The 20,185-nt window shown below is 41.1% G+C and overlaps 1 protein-coding gene across 2 annotated transcripts in view; it reads right to left on the reverse strand.

The window, feature by feature from the left end:
• Window positions 1-20,185, reverse strand: part of dnajc1 (DnaJ (Hsp40) homolog, subfamily C, member 1) — a 172,153-nt gene that overhangs the window by 53,272 nt on the left and 98,696 nt on the right. For both annotated transcript variants that reach the window (XM_072253819.1, XM_072253818.1), the window contains 2 exons: window positions 19,376-19,466; window positions 17,209-17,378 (listed from right to left, as the gene is read on the reverse strand). In XM_072253819.1, the coding sequence (XP_072109920.1) occupies window positions 17,209-17,378; window positions 19,376-19,466 (261 nt within the window). The remainder of the gene's footprint in view (window positions 1-17,208; window positions 17,379-19,375; window positions 19,467-20,185) is intronic.

Here is a 20,185-nt window from a genome sequence, read left to right on the forward strand (position 1 = left end):
CACAGAGGTCACCACTGAAGTCTCGCCACCAAATCAGTGTGTACTGTTTACCAGTGCTGCATGCATTTTGAATTATATCTTAGTAAATTGTTTATTGCAATATTTTGTTTTATATGCAGTGTATGTCATAAGTTTTGTAGGTGCACTGTGGTCAGAGGTTTTGCTTGGTTGTATATATGTACGGGTAGATGACAATAAACTTGAACTTTATTGGAAGTGGTCCCCATGTAGTTGTTGCTCTTATCCTTCTTGGTTGTAAAGTTCATGGGCTGGGGGGGGGGGGGGGGCGGGGAGGGAGGCCGGTACAATAGCCTGGGGAGCAATTACCAGGTAGGGCAGATGTATTAGACAGCAGAGTAGCATGAAAGACCTGGGTTCAATCCTCACCTTAAATACTGAAATTTTGCACTTTCTCCCTGTGAATGGTGGGCTTCATGTACACTGTTTTCCTCCCACAAGCCCAAAAACTGCAGATTGGTAATTTCCCTTTAAAGTGCCAGAATACAAAGGTGGGGAGAGGGGAGGAGGCTAGCTGGAAGGTAATAGGTAAAGCCAGGTAGGTGGGAAAGATCAGGGGTAAAAGAAAAAGTAATCTGATAGGAGAGAAGAATGGATCATAGTAGAAAGGGAAGGAGAAGGAACCCAGGGGAGGTAAAAGGTCAAAGCGGGGAAGGCGGTGGGGGGTTGTAGTTGTTTAATTTGATTACAGGAAGGAGAAATCTATATTCATTCCATCAGGTAGGAGGATAGCCAGACGGAATATCAGGTGTCACTCACCACTCTGAGGGTAGTCTCATCTTGGCACAATATCCTGAAAAGGGAGGGTGGGCAGCCAGAAGTTGTGGTATATATTGGTACCAACGACATAGGTAGTAAAAGGGAGGAGGTCCTGCAAACAGAATACAGGGAGTGAGGAAGGAAGCTGAGAAGCAGGACTTCAAGGGTAGTAATCTCAGGATTGCTGCCTGCGCCATGCAGCAGTGAGGATAGGAATAGAATGAGTTGGCAGATAAATGCATGGCTGAAGAATTGGAGCAGGAGGCAGGGATTCAGATTTCTGGATAATTGGGCCCTCTTCTGGGACAGGTGTAATCTGTACAAAAGGGACTGTATGCACTTGTATCCAAGAGGGATCAATATTCTTGCGGGCAGGTTTACGAGAGCTGCTGGGAGTGGTTCAAACTAATATGGCAGGGGAATGGGAACCAGCATGATAGGGTTGAGGATGAGCCAGCGGTTTCCAAGTACATGATTGGTGTAACATGAATGCAAGGTAGGACAAGCCGATGATTGGGTACAAATGCAAACAGAGCTAAGAGTTAAATTGTACTACAGAGGCAAAAATCAAAAAGGTAAAGAATGCAAGACTGAAAGTGCTGTATTTAAACGCGTGTAGCATTCGGAATATAGTAGCCGATCTCGTGGCACAATTAGAGATTGGGTTGATATGATATTGTGGACATCACTGAGTCGTGGCTGAAAGACGGCCATAGTTGGGAGCTTAACATCAAAAGGTATATTTTGTATCAGAAAGACAGGCAGGAAGGCACAGACAGTGGTGTGGCTCTGTTGGTAAGAGATGGAACTACATTTTTAGAAAGAGGTGACATAGGGTCAGAGAATGTTGAATCTGTGGGTGGAGATAAAAAACAGCAAGGGTAAAAAAAAAACATATGGGAATCATATATAGGCCTCCAAATAATAGCCAAGATGTGGAGCTGAGATTGCAAAGGGAGTTGGAAAAGGCATGTAATAAGGGTTATGTCACAATTGTGATGGTGGACTTCAATACGCAAGGGGATTGGGAAAATCAGGTTTGTGTCCGATCACAATAAAGGGAATTTGTTGAATGCCTATGAGATGGCTTTTTAGAGCAGCTTATGCTTGAGCCTACGCGGGGAAATGCTATCTTAGATTGGGTGTTGTGTAATAACCCAGATCTTATTAGGGAGCTTCATGTAAAGGAACTCTTAGGAGGCAGTGATCATAATATGATTGAGTTCATACTGCAATTTATGTGGGAGAAATTTGCAGCCATTGGGATGAGTTGCAGTGCAATAGAGTTGCAGTGCAATCAAAGCAAAAAGTACCAAATATTGGACTTAAGGTGTTATACTTAAATGCACGCAGCATAAGGAATAAGGCGGATGATCTTGTCATACAGCTACAGATTGGCAGGTATGATATTGTGGCCATCACTGAGACGTGGCATGTCTCTAGGAGCTGAACATCCAAGGATACACAGTGTATCGGAAGGACAGGCAGGTAGGCAGAGCGGGTGGCATGGCTTTATTGGTAAGAAATGATATTAAATCATTAGAAAGAGGTGACAAAGGATTGGAAGGTACAGAATCTTTATGGATTGAGCTAAGAAATCGCAGGGGTAAAAGGACCCTGATGGCAGTTATTTATAGGCCTCCTAACAGCTCCAGTGATGTGGACTACAAATTACACCAGGAAATAGAAAAGGCTTGTCAGAAGGGCAGTGTTATGATAATTGTGGGGGATTTTAACATGTGAGTGGATTGGGAAAATCAGGTCGGCACTGGATCTCAAGAGAGAATTTTTAGAATGTCTGCAAGGTGGCTTTTTAGAACAGCTTGTTGTTGAGCCCACCAGGGGATCAGCTGTACTAGATTGGGTATTGTGTAATGAACCAGAGGTGATTAGAGAGGCTGAGGTTGAGGAACCCTTAGGAGACAGTGATCATAACATGATTGAGTTCACTGTGAAATTTGAGAAAGAGAAGCTGAAATCCAATGTGTTGGTATTTCAGTGGAGTAAAGGAAATTATAGTAGCATGAGAGAGGAACTGGCCAAAGTTGACTGGAAAGGGACACTAGTGGGAAGGACGGCAGAGTAGCAGTGGTTAGAGTTTATGCAAGAAGTGAGGAAGGTGCAAGACAGAAAGGAAACTAAGAAGGTCATTAAGAGGGAAAAGATGAACTATGAAAGGAAGCTAGCAAATAATATCAAAGAGGATAATAAAAGCTTTTTCAAGTATGTAAAGAGTAAAAGACAGGCGAGAGTAGATATAGGACCGATAGAAAATGATGTTGGAGAAATTGTAATGGGAGATAAGGAGGTGGCGGAGGAACTGAACGAGTATTTTGCATCAGTCTTCACTGAGGAAGACATCAGCAGTATACCGGACACTCAAGGGTGTCAGGGAAGAGAAGTGTGCGCAGTCACAATTATGACAGAGAAAGTACTCAGGAAGCTGAATAGTCTAAGGGTAGATAAATCTCCTGGACCAGGTGGAATGCACCCTCGTGTTCTGAAGGAAGTAGCTGTGGAGATTGCAGAGGCATTAGCGATGATCATTCAAATGATAATTGTGGGCTGACCGGAAGTGTACTGAGAGCGGTAAGCGTAAAGGAGTTGGGGGCTTGCTGTTCTGGTTAACAACGGATGGTGCAATCCTGGTCATATTACGATCGAGGAACGTGTTTGTAGACCGGATATTGAAATTTTTGCTGTTGGACTCCGGCCATATTCCACTGAGATACAACACTGGGTGGCATGGGAGGTTGTTCCTGCCTGTGGCCATCGAACTTTGCAGCTCCTCCCATGGAGGGTCAGACACCCTGAGCCAATAGGCTGGTCCTGGACTTATTTCCATCTAGCATAGTTTGCATATTGTTGTTTGATTGTTTGTGGTTTTTGTATTTCTATATCTATGCTCTATTCTTGGTTGGTGCAGCTGTAATGAAACTCAATTTCCCTCGGGATCAATAAAGTATGTCTATGTCTAAAAATCAATAGATTCTGTCATGGTTCCAGAGGACTGGAAGATTGCAAATGTCACTCTGCTATTTAAGAAGGGGGCAAGGAAGCAAAAAGGAAATTTTTGTCCCGTTAGCTTGACATTGGTGGTTGGGAAGTTGTTGGAGTCGATTGTCAAGGATGAGATTACAGAGTACCTGGAGGCATATGACAAGATAGGCAGAACTCAGCATGGTTTCCTTAAAGGAAAATCTGCCTGACAAACCTATTGCAATTTTTTGAGGAAATTACAAGTAGGCTAGACAAGGGAGATGCAGTGGATGTTGTGTATTTGGATTTTCAGAAGGCCTTTGACAAGGTGCCACACATGAGGCTCCTAAACAAGATAAGAGTCCGTGGAATTACAGGAAAGTTACATACATGGATAGAGTGTTGGCTGATTGGCAGGAGGGATAAAGGGATCCCATTCTGGTTGGCTGCAGTTACCAGTGGTGTTCCACAGGGGTCCGTGTTGGGGCCACTTCTTTTTAAGTTGTACATCAACCACTTGGATTATGGAATAGTTGGCTTTGTGGCTAAGTTTGCTGATGATACAAAGATAGGTGGAGGGGCCGGTAGTGCTGAGGAAACAGAGTCTGCAGAGAGATTTGGATAGATTGGAAGAATGGGCAAAGAAGTGGCAAATGAAATACAATGTTGGAAAGTGTATGGTTATGCACTTTGGTAGAAGAAATAAACGGGCGGATTATTATTTAAATAGGGAGAGAATTCAAAGTTATGAGATGCAACGGGACTTGGGAGTCCTCGTGCAGGATACTCTTAAGGTTAACCTCCAGGTTGAGTCGGTGGTGAAGAAGGCGTATGCAATGTTGGCATTCATTTCTAGAGGAATAGACTATAGGAGCAGGGATGTGATGTTGAGGCTCTATAAGGCGCTGGTAAGACCTCACTTGGAGTACTGTGTGCAGTTTTGGGCTCCTTATTTAAGAAAGAATGTGCTGATGTTGGAGAGGGTTCAGAGAAGATTCACTAAAATGATTCCGGGAATGAGAAGGTCAACATATGAGGAACGTTTGACTGCCCTTGGACTGTACTCCTTGGAGTTTAGAAAAATGAGGGGGGACCTCATAGAAACATTTCAAATGTTGAAAAGCATGGACAGACTGGATGTGGCAAAGTTGTTTCCCATGGTGGGGGAGACTAGTACAAGACGGCATGACTTACGGATTGAAGGGCGCCCATTCAGAACAAAAATGCAAAGAAATTTTTTTAGCCAGAGGGTGGTGAATCTATGAAATTTGTTGCCATGGGCAGCAGTGGAGGCCAAGTCATTGGGCGTATTCAAGGCAGAGATTGATAGGTATCTGAGTAGCCAGGGCATCAAAGGTTATGGTGAGAAGGCGGGGGAGTGGGACTAAATGGGAGAATGGATCAGCTCATGATAAAATGGCGGAGCAGACTCATTGGGCCAAATGGCCGACTTCTGCTCCTTTGTCTTATGGTCTATGAGGAGCTTGCCCAGGTGGATTGGAGGAGGATACTGGTGGGGATGACGGCAGAGCAGAGGTGGCTGAAGTTTTTGGGAATAGTTCACAAGGCACAAGATAGATATGTCCCACAGAAGTTGTTCTGTAATGGCAAAGGTAGGCAACTGTGGCTGACAAGGGGATTTGAGGTCTACATAAAAGCCAAGAAAAGGGCATATAATGTAACAAAAGTGAGGGGAAGTTGGATAATTAGAAAGCTTTTTTTTAAAAAAAGCTATAGAAAGGAAAAGATGAAATATGTCAGTCTAGCCAGTAATGTAAAGCAGGATACTAAAAAGAGGCAAGGAGGAATTATTTTAGCCAGAGTAGTGAACCTGTGGAATACTCTGCCAGAGACTGCGGTGGAGGTCAAGTCTGTGTGGGTATATTTAAAGCGGAAGTTGGTAGTTTCCTGATTGGTCAGGGCATCAAAGGATATGACAAGAAGGCAGGTATATGGGGTTGAGTGGGATCGGGGATCAGTCAAGATGGAATGGCAGAGCAGACTTGATAGACTGAATGGCCTAATTCTTATTGTCTTACAGATGTCAGAATGGGAACGGGAATTAAAATGTTTGGCCACTGGAAAGTCCCATTTGTGGTGGATAGTACAGAGGTGCTTGATGAAGTGACAGCCCAAGTTACTCTGGGTCTCACAAATGTAGGGGAGGCATCAGACACAAAAGGTGATCCCAACAGATTTGCAGGGGAACGGCTGCCTCACCACGAAGGATTGCCTGGGGCCCTGTATGGAGGTGAGGGAGGTGGTTTATTGGCAGGTGTAGCACTTTGTCCAGTTGCAGGGATAAGTGCTGGGAGGGAGATTCATGGGCAAGGGAACTGCAGAGGGAGTCGTCCCTGCAGAAAGGGGGGGGGGGAGGAGAGGGGGGTAGACAAAGATATGTTTAGTGATACGATCCCGTTGGAGATGGCACAGGATAATGTGTTGGATGTGGAGGCTGTTGGGGTAGTAGGCAAAGACAAGAGAAACTTATCACTGTAATGGCAACGGGAAGATGTGGTGAGCGCAGGTGTATGGGAAATGGAGAGGATGCAGGTGAGGGTTGCATCAATAGTAGAGGGAGGGAAACCCCATTCTTTCAAGGCCACCTCTGATGTCCTGGAATGATATTTATGGAAAAGTGGCAAGGAAGAAGCCCTGGCTTGGGAAAAAAAAACATATTCCTGCCTGCAAAGTCTTTGCAAAGCTAATGTAAAGATGTGGAAGAAGATCTTGTGTATAGATAAAATTAAAGTAAAGCTTTTTGGCCTCAACACTAAATGGTACCTTTGCCATAAATCTAATACTACACATCAATCAGGTTACATCTTCTCTATGGTAAACTGTGGTGGAGGTAGCATCATGCTATGGGGATGCCTTTTAGCAGCAGGGTCTGGAAATCTGGTTAGGATTGATGGGAAGATGAATGCTATTAAATACAGAGACATCCTGAATATAAGTCTGCTAGCCTCTGCGTGAAAGCTTAAACTGGGGAGGAAGCTTGTTTTTCAGTAGGACGATGACCCAAAGCACACTACCAGAACAACCATGGAGTGGTTTCAAATGAAGGAAATTGATGTCCTTGTGTGGCCCAATCAGAACCCTGACCTTAACCTGATTGAACATCTCTGTCAAGACCTCAAGACTGCTGTCCACCACTGTTCCCCAACTAACCTGGCACAGCTTGAGCAATTGTGCAAGGAGGAACTGCAAATCTTGCTCCATCACATTGTACAAAGTTAATACTGACTTACCTAAAAAGAGTACTGGCTGCAATAGCTGGTTCAACTAAGTATTGAGCAAAGGGGGGGGGGGATGAATACTACTGACAACCAGAATTTACCCATTTACTCAGCTCATCCAAAATCCTTGAATACTCTTTGCATTCTCCTCTCTAATCACAAATCCACAGACAGTATCAACAAACTTAGAAATATGACACTGTGCTCCCCCCCAACCAAATTGTGAATAAATGGTACCCAAGGATTAATTTTAGCTTGTCTGTCCTGTTGACTCCCAGTGTTTGCTCTCTTTTAACGTCCCTCACCATCTCAGAGATACCTTCTCATTGCTGCTGAACTGCCATTGTTAAGTTTAGGGTAAGGGTTTAGAGTCATGCAAGATGTTACAGACAGAATCAGAATCAAGTTCAATGTCACTGACATAAAGCACATCATACATCTTCTTGACCACCCTGTTTACCTGCATCACCACTTTGAGGGAACCATGTATTTGCACCCCTAGGTCTCTCTGTTCAACAGCACTCCTCAGGACCCTGCCTTTCATGGTGCATCCTTTATAGTCTGTACACTGACTAATTAAGACAAATATTCCATATGCCTTCTTTACCACTTTATCTACATGTACTGCCGCTTTAGGGATCTATGGATTAACATTCCTCTGTTCTTCTAGAATCTATCATTTACTGTACAAGTCCTAGCCTTATCAATCCTCCCAAAGTGCCTCACTTCAGGATTAAATTCTGTGCTATTGATCTGTCCTCTTTACCTACTGACCTGTAGCATCCTCTAACCTATGACTATCTTTTGTAAAACCAACACTACTCACCTCACTTTGCCCATCACCTGCCAGCTTGTACTCCTTCCTCTGCCCCCACCTTCATATTCTGGCTTCTTCCCTCTTCCTTTCCAGTACCGATAAAGGGTCTCGGCCCAAAACATCGATTGTTTATTCCCCTCCACAGATGCTGCCTGGCCTGGTTGGATCCTCTAGCATTTTGTGTGTGTTACAACAACACTGCTGATTTTTTGTCATTTGCAATTTACTTATCATCGCTCCAACATTTAAATAACATTGTTAATACATACCACAGGAAAGAGCCCCAGCAATGATAACCGTGGTACCTGATGGTCACAGACTTCCAATCAGAAAAACCCTCCATCAACATTCATGTTGACTGCATCAACTGCACCGGCACCATCACTGCCTTTCTGAAAAGTTCAAATTAATCAGATTGGTTCTCCCTCAAACAAAACATACCTCTGATTAATCCCAATTCATCCTTGTGCAGATTAATCCTGTCCTTCGGATTTTTTCCTGATAACTTGCCTATCACTGATGCTAGACTAAACTGCTTTGAAGTATGGGGCTTATGCCCGCTGCTCTTCCTGAATAAAAGCACATCTGTGGAGAGAGATTGAAAATCTGGCTTTGTGGTTCCACAACAATAACCTCTTTCTCAATGTCAGCAAGACCAAGGTATTGCTTATTGACTTCAGGAGGAGGAAACCAGAGGTCCATGAATCAGTTCCCATGAGGAAATCAGAGGAGGAGAGAGTCAGCATCTGCTGTATACCTGCTGTGGCTATAGGCAAATTGCAGCAGGTCCGGGTCCTTTCTTATAAGGGACCTGTTCTGGTTTTAATTATATTCATGGGCTGGTAAGTAAAAGTAAAAAACAAAAGAGATTGTGCAGGTGATGGAAATGTTGAGCAACACATGAAAAATGCTCTTTACCTCTTCCACCCATCACCTCCCATCCACACACACACCTTCCCTCCGACCTGGTCTCACGTATCAACCTGTCAGCATGTACTCCTTTCCCTCCTAATTTCCTATACTATTTTCTGAGCCCTCGTTTTCCAGTCCTGATAAGACCATAAAACCACAAGATCCAACCTGCTGAAGGATATCACAGATGGACAGGGTAGTGAAGTAAAAGGGCCTGGCATACTGTCCTGCATCAGTCATGTCACTGAGTATACAAGTTCAAGTTTATTGCCATTCAACCGCATAACATGTATGCTCCCAAACGAAACAACATTCCTCCTGACCAAGGCGCACAACACAGTACTGTGGATTCCTGTTAATTAGAACACATCAGAATCAGTATATTTTGGCCCAATTAAGCGGCTGCCCCAACAAGCCAGACTTTCATGGTTAAAAAGATTATAAAAGAGACACACACAATTATTTAACTGAGTAACTATGTATTTAAATGAAATGTGAAACAAATTAGAACATTACCAATATCTCTATAGAACTATAAAACGGTATTCATTTCTAATAGTTATCTATAGATGAATTTATCCAATGCACGTTGCTGTGTTTTGATTGACTGTAAATAAACAAAATCAGTGTAGACATCTAGTGCAGATAATAGAATGCCTTCAAACAATACTTTTGACGATTGCATCCTCTAAATCTTCACTTTCATTACAACATTCAAGATGATTGTCAATACCTTCAAATTCTTCATAGTTCCTTACATGCTGAAGTAGTAAATTGTTTCATTTTAACTCCTGGCTGCTTCTGACATTTGCAAATCTGAATGCTTGAAACCGCGGTAAGCAAAACAGTTCTGAATTGTATTTGCTTATTTCTCACCAAATATTAGTGACAAAATTACTATGTTTTGAACACAAACACAAGCAACTGATGTTATTTAAAACTCGAGCAACACACAAAACGCTGGAGAAACGCAGCAGGCTAGGCAGCACCTATGGAAAAGAGTACAGTCGAATTTCAGGCTGCAACCCTTCATCAGGACCCAAGTTCCTCCAGCATTTTGTGTGTGCTGCTTGGATTTCCAGCACCTGCAGATTTTCTCTTATCTGTGAACACACACAAAATACTGGAGGAGCTCAGCAGGCCAGGCAGTATCAATGGAAAAGAGTGCACAGTTGACATTTCTGGCCAAGGAATGATGAAGAGTCTCAGCCTGAAACATCAACTGTTTACTCTTTTGCACTGATGCTGTCAGGTCTGCTGAGTTCTTCCAGCATTTTGTGTATGTTGCTATTTAAAAACTATTCACACTAAGCATGGTGTAATGTCTAATACCCTAACAAGTCAAACAAGTGCATGCGTTTGATGCTAGTTAGAAAACAGTCCCGTCCCAATTATTTAGCATAGTGACCCAAATAAACAAAGGGTATGCTGGCTACTTCCTCAAATAGCTTTTGTTCTCCAAGAGTTATCCCAAATTAACGACTGCCCCTGATTAACCAATGGCCCAGTGAACGGGAATCTACTGTACAAATGACTCACACACAAAATAATGTTACCACAAATAAATTGACAAATAATAAAATACATTACAGAAGATTGACATTTAGCATAAGGAGCGTATACGACACAAGTTTAAAAAGTAAACAGCATAACGTTATTGGCACTTCACATGTGAGGAGACTTGGGTGCCAGGGAGTTCAGTAGTCTCACGGCCTGGGGGAAGAAACACTTCACCTTTCCAGCAGTACTTGTCCTAATGCTCTGGTACCTCCTGCCTGTCAAAGAGATTGTGGGATGTGTGGGAGGGATCCTGGCTTCACATATCACATTCTATTTTGTCCTCCTTCCCCTCCCGCCACCTTCCTATTCTGGCATCTTCCCCCTTCCTTTGCAGTCCTGATGAAGAGCCTCGGCCTAAAATGTCAGCTGTTGATTCATTTCCATAGATGCTGCAACACCTGCTGAGTTCCTCCAGCATTTTGTCTCCCTAAACCTTTCCTCTCTACATACCTGTTCAAATTCCCTATAATTCTTCATGTACTTGCTTCAACCACATCCTCTGGCAGTTCATTTCATATACTGATTACCTTCTGGTTGTAAAAGTTGTTCTTCAGGTTCCTATTAAATTTCTCCTCCTTCACCTTAAACCTATGGCTTCTAGTTCTCAATTCCCCAAACCTGAGAAAGAGACTGTGCATGTTCACCCTTTTTATGCCACTCTAAGATCTTCCTTCATTCTCCTACAGGTTATTTCACAAGATGGCATCGGAGCGTGGTGACTCATTGTAAACTGCTCTCTCCAGATCTCCCCATTATTTCTATTATAATCGGTCTATTACCTTCTATTAAATCCAAAGTCAGTCTAAGAATTATTCATTTTATTCCACATTCTGTATTGTTTTGCCTTGCAGTATCCTGATGCACTGTTGTAAATGAAATGATTTGTATGGATAGCATGCTTTCACCATACCTCAGTATGTGACAATAATAAATCAATTTATGCTCCAATGAATAAAGTCCCAACTATTCAACCTCTCTGCAACTCAGTCTTCTCAAATCCTGGCAACACCCTTATAAATCACCTCTGCACTTGTTCCAGCTTTCCCATGGCAGTATTACTAAAAATGAATACAATATGCCGAGCAGCACACACAGAATGCTGGAAGAACTCAGCAGGTCAGGCAGCATCTATAGAAATGATCGATGTTTTGGGCCAAGACCCTTCTTCAGGACTGGAAAGGAAGGGGTAAGACGCCAGAATAAAAAGGTGGAGGGAGCTAGAAAGTGAAAGGTGAAGCCAGGTGGATAGAAAAGATAAATGGCTGGAGAGGAAGGATTCTGATGGGAGAGGAGAATGGACCATAGGAGAAAGGGAGGGAGAAGAGGACACAGGGGAAGTGATAGGCTGGTGAGAAGAGGTAAGAGACCAGAGTGGGGAATAGAAGAAGAGGGCAGGGGGAGCAATCAAATTTTACCAGTGAAAAAAATTAATATTCATGCCATCAGGTTGGAGACTACCCAGATAGAATATAAGCTGCTGCTCCTCCACACTGAGGGTGGCCTCGTCTTGGCACATGAATAGGCCATGGACCTGTTACATACCTCATGGATATCTTGTGACTGTCTTATGACCATGATGTAATGGTCTTTTGGAGGTCACCTGATGTAACTTTCCCGCCGATGTGAGGTCACATGATGACATGTTCACTACGGGTATAAAAGGAGACCCCTGGGGTGACGCAGTTAGTTTTCCAGTTAGAACGTCAGCCAGAGACTCCGCTCCGCTGCGTATTTGCCTTATGACGCACTTTTGATTTAAAACAGAGTTTTACCTTCTATTGCAAGGTACAAAAGTGTTGAGCCGGCAGTTTAACCAATTGCTGCCAGGTTTGTTGATGTATCTTTTCAGTAGTATTGGAGAGTGAAGACAGGAACCTGAAAGAGTCGCTCGGCGGTTTTGGATAGGATCGACCATTATTGAATTCGTTCAAGAAAGAATGATCTGCATGAGATAGCCTCTGCTAAAAGCAGCAGAAAAGGCTGTGCAGTATCTAGTATCCAGAAGGACAGGTCAGTGCCTTTAAACCGTTTTACTTCCGTCGTCGTGAATCCTGCGGACAAGGCAGGCTCCGGCTGGGATCGGCAGTGACGTCGTGTCCTCGAGGAATTCTTTACTTCAGGAAAGTCTCTCCTAATTGACTGTATAAATCTCTTGGACTTACGAATTTACTATTCTAAGAACTGTTTTTGAATTCACCACTTTAAGAATTGTTTTCGCATTTATCGCTTTAAGAACTAGTACTGGGTGGCGGTTTATTAAATGGCCGCATAGCAGTTTACTTCCGGTTAAGACCTTCATTTGTTTACTTTTTTAATATTGAGCAGAGTTTAATAAATGTTTGATTGTTTTTATAAAACCTGACTCAACTGATATTCATTGTTGCCGATCACGTGACAGACCGATATATTGGAACAGGAATGGGAATTGCAATTAAAATGTTAGACCACAAGGAAATTCCACTTTTGGTGATAGGAGTGGAGGTGTTCTGCAAAGTGGTCCCCCAGCTTACAGTGGGTATCACCAATGTAGTGGCGGCTATATTGGAAGCATTGGACACAGTAAATGATACCGACAGATTAGCAGGTGAGTGTTGCCTCACCTGGAAGGACTGTTTGGGGCGCTGAATGGAGATCAGAGGGGAGGTGAGTAGGCACATACAGTACCTTGACTGCTTGCAGGGATGTGTTGGGAGGGAGATTAGTCGGGTGGGTTGTATGGACAATGGAATCTCAGAGGGAGCGATCCATGTAGAAAGCGGAAGGGGTAGAGGTAAAGACATGTTGGGTGGTAGAATCCCTCTGGAGATGGTGGAAATTGTGGAGGGTGATGTGTTGGATGTGCAGGCTGATAGGGTGGAAGGTAAGGACAAGAGGATCTCTATTTCTGTTAAGACTGCGGGAAGATGGGGTGAGTGTAGATGTTCGGGAAATGAATGAGATGTGAGTGACGGCAGCATCAATGGTGGAGGACAGAAAGTATTCTTTGAAGAAGGAGGACGTCTTAAAGGTCCTGGTAAAGAAAGCTGCAACCTGAACAGATGTGGCAGACATGAAGGAACTGAGAAAAGGGAATAACATTTTAATGGACAGAGAGCGGGAAGAAGTATAGCCAAGATAACTGTGGGAATAGGTAGACTTATAAAAGATGTCAGTCAACAGTTTGTCTCCAGAGCTGAAGACAGATCGAGAAAGGGGAAAGAGGTGTCAGAAATTGACCAAGTGAATTTAAAGGCAGAGTGGAAATTACAGGCAAAGCTGATGAAATTGACAAATTCAGCATGGGTGCATGAAGCAGCAACAATGCAGTTGTCAATGTGGCAGAGGAGGATTTTGGAAGTATTACTGGAAAAGGCTTGGAACATGCACTGTTCTTCATAAATACTCTAAATGTGGCCTCACCAATAACTCATACAACTGTAACATAACATCCAACTTTTAGACTCGTGTCCTACTGATGAAGGCTAACGTGTCAAAAATCATCATCATCCTGTCACTTTCAGGGAACAATGAACTTATTCATTGGTCCCTCTGTTTTACAAAGCTCCTCTGGATCCTTCACTGAGCAAGTCTTAGCATTATTTGTATTCCTAAAATGCAACACTTCACACGTATCCAGATTAAACTCACTTGTCATTCCTTGGCCTCAACTCAGCTGATCAAGATCGCTCTGTAAATCCTGATAACCATCTTCAATGTTAATGACACACATCATTGAAATGTTTCCACAACTATGGACTCACTTTCAAGGACTCATCTCATGTTCTCGATATTTATTGTTTATTTATTATTATGTCTTTCTTTTTTGTATTTCCGTAGTTAATTGTCCTTTGCACATTGGTTCAATGCCCAAGTTGGTGCAGTCTTTCATCAATTCTATTATGTTTATTATTCGATTATGGATTTATTCAGTATGCCCACAAGAAAATGAATCTCAGAGTTGAATATGGTGATGTACATGTACTTTGATAATAAATTTACTTTACTTTTCCTTTATTTTAGTGTCATCTATAAAGTTACTAATCATGTCTTGTATACGCTCATCTAAATCACTGAAATAGATGACATATCGTACTGACATAGCACCAAGACCTGGGAAGCACCACAGTCACATGCCTCCAGTCTGAAAGTTTTCACCATATTATGGTGGTACTACCCCATGCTTAAGGATACCAGATTTGCTTTGACCAATCTTCTTTAGGATTCTTAACTTACTTGCTCTCCATCTCTTTGAAACTGTCGACATGTTTTACAAAATAAATCTGGTGCACTTCAATCAAACATTTCAGTGCAAAGCATTCTAAATGATCAGAATTTTAAATGCAGTTATATATCATTATACTTTTGGTAGATACATGTGCTGAGATACTAAACTATGGAGGTACCCAACTTTTAATGCTAGCAATATTTTACATGCACCAATATCAAAAGACAGAATGTAGAGTCATCTGAGGTGCCCTTAAAACATACTACAACATTTTATTTTGTATAAAATCCTTGCATGCTTCTGAACTTGATTATCCTTACTTTTGTCAATAAGGCCACCATGGAGAACAGACTGGTAGTTGATGTTATAAAGTAATTTTATTAACAATTACAGAAGACTTAAAAATATTTTGCAGAGTTTTTAGGAAAGGGCAAAGGAAATGAACTAGTTGCATCACTCATTCATGTATCTGGTTGATCCAATGACTATCCTCTTACTACAGGTTCACAATCCCTTATCTGAAATGCTAAAATCCAAAAAACTCCGAAAACCAGTTTTTTTTGCCAACAGCTGACGTTGCTCAGATGTGACGTGGCAGCACTAAAAGAGGCTGCCAGAGGTCAGTTGTGGCTCAGCGCTCGTACTGGCTACACGTGCATTTGCTGTTCGCTGATATTTTGTGTTTACTGTTGACTTTGTGTTTAATTTCACTGTGAAAATGTCAAAAAGAGCTGCAGATATCCCTATGGGTAACAATGAGAAAAAGAGAAGGAAGCATCTATCATTATCAATAACGCAGTAAGTGGAGTTATTGTAGAAGCTTGATCACGGTGTGTCTGTGCGGTGTCTTACTGAAGAATATGGTGTCGGAACTACCACTGTATATGATTTAAGTAAACAGAAAGACAAGTTACTGAAGTTTTATAGTGACAGTGACATTCTACATTTATTCCAATAAGTCATTTACCATGTGTTTGATTCGGTTTGTTTGAAGCTGTATTTTTTTATGTTTTATTGAATATTTTTTCTTGTCATTATTCCCTAAACAATAGAGTATAACAACTATTTACATATCATTTACATTGTATTAGGTATTATAAGTAATCTGAAGATGATTTAAAGCATACAGGAGGATGTGCGTAGGTCCGGAGTTCTGCTGGGTCCTAAAGTCCACCGCACTGAGACAGGTTAAATAAGGGACTTGAGCATACGTGTGTTTTGGTAGCCACGGGGTCGGGGTGGGGGTGGGGGGGGGGGTGGTCCCTGAACCAATAAGGAGAGATTCTGAAATCCGAAAAATTCTGAATTCCGAAATGCAACTGGCCCCAAGGATTTCCGATAGGGATTGTGGACCTGTATTCGATGACGCTACATTGACATGGCGACTTAAGGTAAAGCAGGCAGTTTTTAACCCAATATGTTGTTTTATGCTACAATACATTACAGAATTTGAATATCTGAGTATGATGATCAATCAGAAGGAAACATACTGGCTTAAAACAATCATGCTCACATTGCTCAAGTCTTCCGCTGGTCAGGGTCAACCATGGATTTTGCGTCCCAGGTGTCTACATGATCTGCAGGGCAGTATGACAAGGGGTGCAAGCTGTTGTCTATGCAGCAGGCTCTCCCTCTCAACACAGCTGATAAAACCCAAAGGAACAGCAGAGACCAATACAGTTTAGCACCAGGTGCATCATGGAATGCCAGTCAATGTTGAAATCAATGTAGGACTGCTTTAGGGATTCCAGCTACGGATTTTTCCCTCAGGGTTTACTCCCAAAGCCTTCCATATGAGTGGGTATAGCTGCAAGGCAGTGGAGGTTTGAGATCAGAGTTTTCCTTCTTCTAGATGAGCTGCCAACCACTGCTGATGAACCCAATCTGCTCAAAGCGCCTGGTTTTAAGGTGCCATAACCTGCCTTTGCCACTTCTCCTGTCAGTAGAAACAGCTCTGCTGGGCTTAGTAGCTAAGCCACACGTGAAGGCCAGGAGCTGGACTTGGTTGTCAGAAACACAAGAAATTCTACAGATGCTGGAAATCCAAAGCAACATACACAAAATGCTCGAAGAACTCAAGTCAGGCAGGATCTATGAAAATGAATAAACAGTCAAAGGAAGTTTCAAGTCGAGACCCTCCTTCAGGACTGTAAAGGAAGAGGGAAGACACCAGAATAAAAAGGTGGTGGGGGGAGGAAAGGAAGACAAGCTAGAAGATGATAGGTGAATATAATTCTTCAAGTTATAACTTCTGCAAGTTTTCATGAAAGAATTGAATTTATCTATTTATCTGGAAATAAAGCTAACATTAACTAGTTTCTTCTTTGATGTTTTGTATTATGTAACATTTAAAAATGTGAAGCTTGACAGGCAGTAAAAGTTATTGATATCAATACCATAATGTTCAACTAAAATAATTCATCAATGCAAATGTTAAAAGTAGTGTATTTGTATACCATCAAATACACTATTTTTAACATTTGCATTGATACCATCAGTTATCTTGCATAACAATCATGCAACATGTATAAATATTAGTTAAAAGTGAATTGGAGAAATCCAAGTACCTTGACAAAATACAGGTACAAGAGTCATGTGCCTGCAGTGTTTTTCTAATATTTTAAATTTCAGCAACACGTCACTTAGTTTGCAATAATTCTAAAGCTAGTTATTTCTCAACAATATATCTTAAATACATATATTTTTCTATAATGGCTTACCTTTTTCTGCGCTCTGGGTCTGCTATCCAGCCAGTCAGCCATTTGCTCCTCAATCTCCTCAATAGTAGAAGCTTCCTCATGTAATGGTACATAGGCAATACCTCCAGAATTAGTGGCTGTATACACTGGGAACTCAGATTTTGGTTTCTTTACTTTTGGCCTTTTTTCTTCTGCAAGGTATAAAATGGCTTTTCAGCTTAAAAAATATTCTGTTGAAAGATCAATAGAGAAGCTTTTTTGCATTGTTTAAACTGACAAAAATTCAAGTTTGCACATATACTTAGATGACAACACAACATACCTATGAAGTGGTGTTTTATCTTTAGTAATAAAGCACAATTTCAAAAGCTGCAATATAGAGAAAATGTGAATTGCTCTCAGATAAAGGGGCCTTCTCATTTTTAAATTTCCTCTCAACAAAGAAATGGATAACTGCCAGCAAATCTCAGAAAACTGCAGACATAACATCATAGCTCACAATGTCTGTGCAAAGATTCACCCAGTAGGATAATATTTAGAATCAGCAGATTATCTATTCACACCTCTTGTCTTCTGCTGCAACACATTGCTTTAATGAGACCCCATGTTGCATTCCCTCAATTTGCAAATTGCCTCGAATTCCCGACCACTGTACTACTTCTGTCCCTAGAGGACAGTGCACACAGTCTCCGTTTTAAAGCAGATAGACATGCAGACAGATTAGCAATTAGGTCATGAAAAACAGGCAGAATAACACAGCTCCATGCCAATCCAGAAGATCTGCATTTACCCTCTCAAAAAGATGTTAATACCACCATTAACTGTGCTTCCCAACTATGATCCACCACATTAAGAAAACAACAAACAGCTATGAGATGTATAGCATCTCCCATTTATTTCAAGATGCTAGGGGTATATTAACAATTTTATTTATCTTACAGCATTATTTCTCATTTGGGACAGTGCTTGAAAGTAGTCATACTGAGAATAAAGTAGTAAAAGTCCTGTTAACTGTAGAAGAGTTCAGGAAATTCTCCAGTTCTGATTCATACATTCAGGAAACTCAATTAATTCAGCACTGTACTGCACATTAATTAATATTAATTGACTGAAGAATTAACCTATACTGAAATTTCTTCTGCAGACATAAAGGACATTGATAAGGGAGTTCAGAAAATCAGTATTGTTGCTATTTCTTTCATAATCCTTCACAATAAAGTAATGCAGATTGAAACAAATGCATTGTTACCATAAAATATGATACTCATAGATAGCATTTTACAAATTTAATATCCCATGTTCACTGTCTGACACAGTATTCAAATCCCATCATGTTCAAGCCTTCAGGCTGTCTTTTAAACACATTAATCAGAAAACTAACAAGACCCTTCAAAAATGTTCTCATAAGTGAATAATTCAGAGGACTGGAACTTCATGATTCTAAATTCCTAAAGAGAAAAGGGTGAGCAGATTGAACCCATACTCACAGGAGTTTAGAAGAGAGCTCTATGATCTTATTGAAAAATCAGATTGCGGGAACTTGACAAGATAGGAGTTTAAGAGAATGCTTCCCTTCACTTTGGATGAAGGGGGTCGCCTATTAAGGCAGAAATAAGGAGATGGGGAATTTGTTCAATGGATAATGAATCCGTTTCAGTTATTTACTCCAGTAGAGCTGTGGAGGAATCACTGAATATATTTAGGGCTGTTGCTGAGATTGTAAAGGAGTCAAAGGTTACAAGGTGCGGATAGAAAAATGAAGTTAATGACAAAATCAGATTAGTTCTGATCTTACTGAATGACTGCACAGGCACTTAAGCCACATCTCTTATTTCTTAGGTCCAAATTATTTATTTAAGTGTGAATGTTCTCAGTATTAAAGATGAAATATTAGAAAATGCAAAGGAGCCTTTATTCTACAATCTGAATAAAGACAATCATCTTAAAACAGATCTTGCTATAAAATGGATTTACACAGCAAATTTGTCTGACAGACACAATAATGAGGCTTCTGAAATACTTTGGTAATACTTGATGAATGGCTCACTCAGCCCACAGGCTATGGTAAAATACTGTTCTGCTAAGAAGAAAGGTCAAGTCTTCTACAATACTTGTTCATTATTGGGTGACTGGTCTCTCTCTCCAGTGACAAAAACAACACTATTTACACAGTACAGATGTTTCTTACTCTGCATAGCTTCAAACTGAGCTTGGGTCTCTGCCTCTTCTTGTTCCTTTACTTTCAGTGTTTTCCATTCCAGATAAAAATCTTTAATAGCCTACAAGAAAAACATGTGAACTGTTTATCCTATGCTTTCATTATGAAATTAAAACCTGTATGCATTCATAAGTTAGCACACTGTTTAGGAAGAACTTTTCTAACATACTATCTCGTTATGCGTAGTGTTTTCATATTCAAAAAAAAGTATGACAGTGCACAGAGCCTGATTACACAGTAGCAAAGGATTGAGGACATACTAATTCTTGGAAAATGCACAGAGTTTACACAGATGCAAACATCTCACATTTCTTTAAGATTTTTCCCAACAACTACAAAAGCTTCTTAAAAATTTATTTCAGTTAATACTATAAATTGACAAATACCCCTGAAATTTTAGTGGTGTGAATTAAAACTGGCATCAAGATGTTGAGAAAAGTGAGCTTTTAAAATACCCTTGCAGTGAATCAAGAGAACATATTCTTCCATACAAGTGTTGAAACTGTATGCATATACTATCACTGCTGCCAAGCTGCAAAATTGCCTATGATGCTAATTAATACCTGGAGAATAATAATTAAAAACTGTGATTGATCAATGGTAAATTCAGAACCAAGATCATTAAAGTTGGATCTAACCAGATCTTAAAAATAAATCCTAAAATAATTAAAATATTTTTAAAGGCATACAGAAGAGTCAGGCGAAACAAAAGAGGTAATGGTTGAACATTTAAATGCATCTGTTATATATGCTCCTTAATTCCATCATTGGCTCCCCTTA

Source organism: Mobula birostris, chromosome 3, assembly GCF_030028105.1.
Source record: "Mobula birostris isolate sMobBir1 chromosome 3, sMobBir1.hap1, whole genome shotgun sequence".
Taxonomy (NCBI): Eukaryota; Metazoa; Chordata; class Chondrichthyes; order Myliobatiformes; family Myliobatidae; genus Mobula; species Mobula birostris.